The 9,690-nt window shown below is 34.1% G+C and overlaps 1 protein-coding gene across 1 annotated transcript; it reads right to left on the reverse strand.

Moving 5' to 3' along the window:
* Nucleotides 1–1,001: 1,001 nt before the first annotated feature.
* Nucleotides 1,002–1,660, reverse strand: LOC137731170 (uncharacterized protein At5g65660-like). Its single transcript, XM_068470278.1, has 2 exons — nt 1,418–1,660; nt 1,002–1,319 (listed from the first exon to the last, which is right to left on the reverse strand). The coding sequence occupies exons 1-2, from the start codon at nt 1,631–1,633 to the stop codon at nt 1,173–1,175; spliced, it is 363 nt and encodes a 120-aa protein (XP_068326379.1). The 5' UTR covers nt 1,634–1,660; the 3' UTR covers nt 1,002–1,172.
* Nucleotides 1,661–9,690: the final 8,030 nt, after the last annotated feature.

Below are 9,690 nucleotides of genomic sequence, written 5' to 3' on the forward strand. Positions count from 1 at the left end.
AAAGAAGGAAGAAATAAAATCGGGAGTCATCTTGATGAGGCTTATTATACGTAATTGAGCTTTAATTTTAAGGGTACTAAGGTCTATTTAAATAATAATTCGGCTATATCTGAAAGAAATTACAAAAACTGACCTATATGAAATTAGGGTTAAATTTTGGTTATTTATGATGAAAACCCGTAATAATGTGATTCAAATTTTCCTTTGATGAGAATCAAACCTAATACCTCACTTACAAATGAAGAGAAATATCACTAAAGTGTAGTACTAAATGGCAATAAGTTTGTAAGTTGATTGGTGGCTAAACCACTACATGATATTTTTCATGATCTAAATATATTAATATACTACGGTCTAGTGGTATTTCTTTTCACTTCTAAGTAAGAATTTTTAGACTCTATTCTTGTCAAAGACAAATTTGAACCACATTAATGCTAGCCCATTATGAGGCTTAGTGCACTCGTTCATCTCCTTAGCGTAGATAATATATATCATTTGTTCAAATATACCTTGTTGCAGATCGTCAATGAAAAATCATACATATATAAACTCACTCAATTTGAAAAATATCTGACCATGACAAATAAAAAAGTAGAGGGACAAAATCGCGTCGGTGACAATGTCGATAGATGAAGAACGGGTAACAAGTAAATAGTGAAAAGATTTCTGATTTAATTGATTTTTTTATAAATATAATTTTTTTAATAATGACTTAAAAATGAACCTTTCAGACCATAAGATTCAATTATGAGATGAAAACAAGTTATTAATTAGCGGTGTATTAACTTACTAACTAATTAGCACCCGAGTGATAGTTCTACAAATTAAATTAAAATCTTTAACATCTTACGAAAGATTACTGGGTGGTTGTCATGTATTCAAGGAAAAAAAAAAAATTCTGAAAAATCAGAATTAAGAACGAAAAGGGAAGTTAGGGATTAGCCTCAATATATATGTAACTGATTTGCACTATGATGGTTTGTGTTGAATGAGCTCCAAAATCTAACAACAATGGACCATATTTTCTTCTTTACAAATAATATTGTACAAGAATATATACTTCCTTTTCAATTTTCAACTTTTGGATAAACCAAAAAGTTAAGAATAGGGAAAAATCAACTTGAATTAAGCATTTGAAACTAGTCAGTTACTAGCTATATACAGTAGCACCATTAAAGAAAAAGGGTAGGCTTCTGCACAATCACAGTGAGCTTCTCCATTACTGGAGCCTGACATGGACAAGCAATTGCTATAAACTTTGGCACCTGATCTCCTGGCATCAGCACTGTCAGGCTCTTCTGCTGATTTTGCTTTTCCATCTATCACATGAACAATTAAAACCAATCAAACTACAACACTTAATTTTTATTAAAAAAAAATAAAAAAAAGGCACAGATTTACTTATTTGCGTACGTACCATGTTTGGACGAGTAGATTTCTGATCTAAATCTGGTAGGATATGATCGTCAGGGTTGCCTTCTTCCACAGAGGACAGAAATAGAGACCGAAGCTTGTCCCATTGGAGGCAACACAAGAAGAAGATGCTGGCGCTCAATAACAGCAACACAAGCAGCGCTAAGCTAACAGGAAAAGCTAGCGATGGCCGAGTTGAAACTTCATCGTTTCGCTCCATACTTGTTGCCCTGCTTAATTTCTCACCTGTTTTTTATGACCTATAAAACATTAAAGATTGATGAAGTGGGTTTGCTTTATATAGATATGGTTACATCCGGAAACACGTACTTTTAACGCATTTGACACATATTTTGTGCACTGTTTAAAAAATCCTCACCTAGCGCCGCCTAAGTGTTAGAGGGTTGGCCACCATCCCAATTAATGCCTAAGAGTTTGAAAATTAAGAAAGGGCACCTTGACTTGCTAAGGCACCCACCTAGACCGCCTAGGGACCGGCCTAGGTTGCGACTTACTTAGACAGAAAATAGATAACTTTCATTTTGCATTTTATTTTTTTCAATAAATTGTAAGAGACTTGTTGAATACTTAAATGAATGCACATTATATGCATGTTTCCCATGTTTCCATTATGTTCCAATACTTCCCAATATATATGTCATTCTATTTTGTAGTTTATAATGAAGTTATATATATTTTAAGTATAAACAGACACTTATTTACACGAAATATAATAGATTTACTTAAATCCGCGTAGTCCGCCTAGGCTCTATCTAGCCGCTAGGCCCCAGCTTGCCGTCCAACTAGCGTCTAGTATCTTTCAGAATCTTGATTTTGTGTAGCTCAAATGTATTTCAACGATTCAAATTGTTGATCTTTTTAAACATCATTCATACATTATCTTTACAAAAAATTAGGCAAATATAAAATTATTAAGACATTCATTTGTAATAAAAAAAATTGACAAATATGATTCTACAAAGAAACACTAAATTTAATTCAACGCTTATAGAGTTGCGGATGTGTGTGATTTTTTATAAACATAATTTTTAAAGAAGGACAAAATATAAATAATCATATCTTTTGCAAAATGAGCTTTACAAAAATTGTGTCAAACCGAATCCTAATCATATATATGCAATGTATGTGTAAGTGGCGCAGCAGTGCTGCTTATGATATTTTTGCTGGGGATGAGATGAGATTAGATGCGTGTCTGTGGGGGCGTGTGTCTGTGGGCTGGTTGGGTTTCAGTGTAAAACTATAATACATGTGATTAGTAGTGGGTTGGTTGGATTTCAGTATAAAACTATAATATATGTGATAGCGGCAGTAGTGCTCGTACGCTTATATGTTACAGTACGGAAAGTGACGCAATTTCGGTTTTGAATTTAAAAAGCATGCAATATCATTGATTAAAAAAAGTAAAAGGAAAAAGTTTCTTTAGGGAAGAAACTACGAGCCTTACTAGATAGACTGTTGCAGAGTAGTTATTAGATGACCAACAGATTTCGATTAGTGGTTTAAAGTCCACAGTTATTTTGTTTATTATTATGTGCCAATGGGTAGAAAGAATAGACATACATGCATTGATTTAAAAGAAAACTAATAAAAAAAAAGTTTGAAAACTTTGAGTTTTAAGAATAAGAACAAAATAAAGGATAAAGTGAATAGTATAATGATTAATTTTTTAGTGTAAAAATATGATTTTTCATTAAATTGAACAGTACCTGAAGTTTTTTGTTAAAATTCCCTTGATTTAATTGTCACATAATACCTATGGTGAATTGATGTGATCAATGGATAATCAAAGGTTGTTGACTATTATATATATAGAATTGTATAACTAAATGAATATTATTGATAGCAGTGCGTTTATATATACGTGTAGTATTTGTCGTACAAGAAATAATAGCATACAGTACAAAAATACAATTATAATAAGGACTTCTAAACTTGAGGAGGGCCGGTTCCCTTAAAGATCACGCCATCTTTGTTAATATGGGCCGCAAGAACATATAAGATGGTATACGACCATTACACTTTTAAAAGAAATGAAGTAAAAATCACAAAGAAACATTCATTTTATTTAAAGATTGTTTAATCACACATACATACATACATACATATATATATATATATATATATAAATGATTAAACGATTTTTTATATTATCTTCATGATTGATATTGTGTAACCAAAGATAAGTACTTTATCCAAATCAATCATTTGTTTGATGGCTAGATTGTCTAGATGATTGATGAACCGTACAAGATAAACTTAAGTAGGAGAGCACTCACAGATGGATACAATAGATCATAGAAATTGATGGCTATCTAACTAGCCAGATATAAGAAAATGAACGAAGAAGTATTAAGAACAGAATACACACACCAATTATAAAGAAGTAAGATGTTTGTCGCCTAGTTTACATTAATTTCTTGAATCTTGATTATATTATATGTCACCTGCATCTACCGTGTAATTTACTCCAGGTTTTAATTGTTGGAATATATTTCTGAACTTCAAAATCTTTTTCGTAGTTGCCATTTGTAATTATTAATTGTAATTAGTGTAAGATTTCACAATAAGGATCGTTTTTATAATTTAATTATATGGTATCATCCTATTTAGGTCCTAGGCCTTTTCGAAATTTTTTGTCCACCCTCAAACCATCCCTCTTCCTTTGCTCTCGAGGGTATCTTGTCTCTTCTCTTGGCTTCCTCATCCCTCTTTGACTCCAACGCCACCCACTTTTTCAAACTCACTGAATCAATTACCTCACTGAAAATTTGTGGACGGCTCTCACTTCTACCACCATCTCAAATTGCCGACCCTAAACATAAGCCAAAGAAAACGCCTCTTCGCCATATTCCCAATCCTGACTATTTTAATTGGATTCAACAAAACCTATTGGTTATTATTTGTATCACCGGTGTTATCTATAAGCCCCTTCTTACTCTATCTATTGGGTATGATACCACCTCGGATGTCTGGAATCAGAGAGGGAAAGAGATGGGCCCTGACTGAGTCACTAGGTTTGATAAGACCACCTCCAATCCTTGGGTTAAAACTTAAAATTTTTAACTCAAAAATAGTTTTTCTCCTCCAATCCTTTTGGGTTAAATTTTTGGAATTATTATTGACATTCCAAATTTCTCATTCTACACTTCAAACTTTATATATTTAGAAAGAAAAATACACTTGTGAGGAGTGTAGAATGAGAGTTTTGGAGTGCTAATAACACTTCCCTAAATTTTTTAGCTCAAGATTATTAAAGAATGAATTTAGGATAATTTTTTTCTTAAAGAAACTTTTTTTTTTTAAAACAAAAAAATTATGTAGTCTCTCCTAATTTAATTTTATGAACATTTTAACCTAAAAATATTTAGACTCCGCTAAATATTAAAAATCACAAAACCAACACCATGAAACTTGTGGAACATTATGAAAGAATATGAAACACATAAAATATTTTTTTTTAATTACTTTAGCGGTTGGATTTAAATTTGAACTGTTAGATTTTGTTTTTTTTTTTTTTACCGTTGGATTAGATCATATTAGATCTTAGCTGTTGGTTTCAATGAATTTATGAATATAAAACTAAAAAAAATACACATATATGATGGGTCAGCCCCACTAGCCCAAGGGAATCCTGAGCTAAATTTGCCCCAGAAATGAGTTTTGGGTTTTAACTCATATTTGCCCAAAGGATTGGAGCAATTTGGGATAAGTTTAGAACCTAAAATTTGAGTTTTACTCCAAAGATTAGAGTAGGTCTAAAAGATGGAGAGCACTGCGAGAGTCAGGGATGAGAGTAAGAGATTAAGAATCTGTGAATCTGTGAGTGGGTGCTAAGCTGAAAGAAGAATACAAAATTTCATTTGAGTTATGTTTGTATATCCGCTCAAAGTGACAACTTGATTCCTCACCCTGAGATATTATATGTGACAACGAGTGAAATTTCAATTGAAAATAAAAAGGTTTCTAGTAAACTTTAGAATTATCTAATAAATCACAATCTCAAATGCATTATTCTTTTCCATAAGATGGTTTTTATGAAATTACAAAGGAGCAGCAATAATAAATCAAGTCAAACCCTTGTCCATCCGACAAAAAACCTAGACCTAATCAAATCAAATTCCTCCTTTCACTCCCAACTCTTGATTTGGAATCATGAGTGGAAGGAAATCAAATCTATGTAAGTTCAACCACCCCTCGCGTGGGATCACTCATTTTAGAGAGTCATATGTGTAGGACATCCTTTGTCAAAATGTTAAAACTAACACCAATCTTTTTGAAAGAACAACAAATCATAATATGCTGGAACTAAAGTCTTTTTTCGAACATTTAATTAGAACTAACGCCAATCTTCTACTAGGAGCAAACGATGCTTTTCGATACCCCAACAAAATCTCTTAGCATGGTGAAACTAAGGTGAACCTTTTTTGAAAACCCCATCAATAAACTCTTGTTATGTTGGCACTAACGCGAACCTTTCGGAAAGCGCAGCAATCAAATCTTTTTTTGTCATGCTACAACTAATGCGAACTTTTTCGAAAGTGCAGCAACCAAATCCTTTTTTCCTTTCTCTTTTTTTTTTTTTTTTTCATTTGCTTTTCTTATTCCAAAAAACATGATAAAAAGTATAAAAATAAATTGAAAACTAAGATAGAATTATAAAACTTCATGATGGAGAAAACACGCCTACCAAGACTTATCTTCTGCTATCGCTAGGTTTGCAAGACTTTTATCAATCGGGGCCACATGGTAAGGAGGGAATAACACCAGGAGGACGTAAACAAACTGAGTGTAGAACCAAAACCCGACAAGAAAAGATTCAATTTTTGTCAAAGATCCATAAATGAAGACCTTTTTTCAGAAAAAAAAAAAAAAAAAAAAATCTGTTTCTCATCCAATTTTTTCTTTACTTATTTCACAGCAGCGGAAAACACAGAAGCAATACTTTTTCTTCTAACAATTGTAGACAATCATAGTCAGTGGGTGCACGAACAGAGAAAAACACTCACAACAAAACTCAACCTAGGATGGAAATCTTCTTTGATACCAAGTTGAAATAAAGAGTTTGTTGTAAATTTATATTTTCTAATAATCTCACAAAACTCAAATACTGACTCTATTTTTCTCCATAAGGAGGTTTTTATAAGATTACAAAGAAGCAATAATAGGAAATAAATTAAATCAACATTTGTCCGCAAAACAAGGAAACCTAGACCAATCAAATTAAATCCCTAATTAAATCAAATTTCTCAAATACTTTCCTTTATTCTTTCAACAATGTTGTCACATTTAGATTTTAGTAACATGTCAATATTTTCCGCTTTGGATCTTATAAGTTTTCTAAAAAGATTTATGTGACTTAGACTAAAAAGAAAATATTTATGAGACGAGTTAGTCATCACATAAAAAATGAAAATGAATGACTCGTCAAGCAAATGTTAGAGAATCGAATGGACAGAGAGCACATACTTTTGACGAACTTACAAAAATCCTCACACTGACGAATATTAGTACGTCACAGAGAATTTGTGGCAGTCTCTTTGTTGATGCGTATCTCCAACATATCCAGTACATCGATGATAAGCTCCGCTCAATCAACCATATATCTTTGACAAGGAGTTAGTTTTGAACATACACCGTGGTATTGATCATGATTACTGGATTCTCACATTTGACCAATAAAATCCTGAAAAGCAACTCTAAGCTCAATTGCTCAGAGTAAAATCTTCGTCTCTAAATTCTTCAACATAATGATTCTTCATTTTACAATTCCAGTCAAACCGTTATGATGGTAGACCCACCTGACCCTCTGGATAATTCCCATTGCGCTGATTGTAATTTTTCAAGCTGTGGTCGTGGTCGCGGTCGTGGTGGCTAATGAAAGGAGTTGTATTTTACACAACCCTATCAAAACGATATTATCACGATGCACATATGGCTCAATTTTAGTGCTCATTAGCATGATAGCTACTTCTACTTAGTGTCGATGGATCTATTCACGCACTCATGTGGGTATAAACACTACTACGTTTAACTATTTGCGCAACAAACAAAAGTTGGTCGCGCAAAATGTCATTCCATCGCACAAATGTATGCGCGACGGATTTAAAATCCGTCGCGCAAAGATCATGAAGAGAGAATTTGCGCAACGAACAATAGCTTTGGTCGTAAAAACACAGTGCGATGGTTTAGCCTTCGTCGCATAAAATTTAAAGGGAATAAACGTGGGACAACTAGTATTCGTCTCATGAAACTTTGCCCGATGACAGTTTACAGTTGCGCGACGAGACCTTGTTAGTTGCTATAATATTGCGAGACGAAGGTATTCATTGTGCAAAAATAAATTTTTTTTTAAAGTTAATTTTTTGTTTTGTTTTTTTTTATATTTTGTAATAAAATTAAATTGCAATTAAAAAATGTAATGAAGCGAAAAATAATTTATTTAAATAAATATACATGTATGTACAAGGAAAATGTTTAAAAAGTAAAGGAGTACAAAACTAAGAAAATAATGCGGCATAATCAACAGGGTCGTCATTCGGAGGCGGCTAGAAGGTCTCGAGGTTGGGGACGGGCTCAGAGGTTGAAGGGGCAGAGTTGTGGGCATGCTCGGGTTGGAGGGGCTCGGATGTCGACAGCTGATGAAGATTCGTGAGACGAATGTCGTACTGACTGAGAGCCTGTACAATCTGTCATATCTAGCTCTTATACGAGGCCAACTCAGTCCTAAGTCGGCCACCTCTGCTGCCAAAGCTGTCACTTGGCTCTTTGATTGAGATGATGAAGAGGCTCTAGGTTCTCGCCGCTGGGCATTCCCCATCCCTAGACAATACGTTCCAGGCCTTCGCCCAAGAATTTGATCGAAGGTCTCTGTAAGGATCTGAAACCCCGCATCCTCTGGGGGATCCACAGACTCAAATGGAGTCTCGAGAGGAAGCTAGGAGGCGGACTCCTGAAGAACCAACTGTCTCTTCTCCATCATCGTCGCCTGTGTAATATAACATGAAAATATTAATAATAACATTCAAATAATAACCATGATACTTGAATGTGTTGTAATTACAATTGAAGAATGCTTACATGAATTGACTCGGCCAACTCATCCCCAGGTCGAACATAAAAGTCGCTGAAGACATCGATTTCCGAGAATTTTGAACCCCCCTGAATAGAACAAGATACAAAAATTGTTAGTACGAAAAAAAAAAAATATTATTGACATATTAAAAATTGAATATGAAAAACTTTATTATTACCTGCCGCCGCGCCTCCATCCTATATGAGAAGGGCCTCAAACCAGAATGATGGAAAAAAGTCTTCTTCTCCCGACTACTCTTGTTGGCTTTCACATTTTTCTATTATACAAAAAACAAACGTATTAGTTCTAATTTAAATGAAATATAAAAAATCAATAAACATTAGTAAGAAACGTATAATACTTTTAAACTTAATATAAAAAACGTACCACATAGTCGGCCTCCTGAAAATGATTGCCGAGCCACACCTAATTATCTTCCCGGTCCTCAAACTCTTTCGGACAACCCTCCTCAAGAACGACTTACGGATCATCAAGTGTCTCAAAATATTGGTGCAGGTTGCTCTTCCATTGCTTGTACCGTTCAGAAAAGAGTCTGTTGACGTACGCCAACATATCGTCTTTAATGTGGTCGAAATTGTAGTTCGCCTGCTATGTAACAAATTAATTACATACATTAAGTAATATAAATATATAAAATTTGAAGGAAAAACAATTAAAATGTAGGATACTTACTGACAACTGTGCATGCACCTTCATCCTCACCTTGTCCAGCATCACCTTCCAAGACTTCCATTGCATAGGGCAATAAGTCCGAACAACGTGACCAATGTCGTAGGCCAATGTGCTATGTTGCTCCGCCGCTAGTGCAGCCCAATGCCAGTCGTTGTATCCAATAGTGATACATCCGTTGGTCACTCGGGTGACCTTCGCCGTCTTCAACTGGCGACAAGGTCCCCGGGTATTTTTCTTTGCTGCAAAAAAAATAAAAAACATTCAAACACAACAAATAAAACCGAAATTCCGGCATAACCTCCCCCAAAATTGTAACAATTCCCAAACCCTGGAAATTGTAATGAATAATATATGATATCCAACAACAATCACAATAATTGAATGCTTCAGTAGTGGATGCCAAATGAAATATTACATAGATATCTAGTTTCGAACCTATCCAGAATCAAACGCCAACTAAAAATTTTAATCGGAGGAGGAACATTTAACAT

This window comes from Pyrus communis, chromosome 1 (assembly GCF_963583255.1).
Source record: "Pyrus communis chromosome 1, drPyrComm1.1, whole genome shotgun sequence".
NCBI lineage: Eukaryota > Viridiplantae > Streptophyta > Magnoliopsida > Rosales > Rosaceae > Pyrus > Pyrus communis.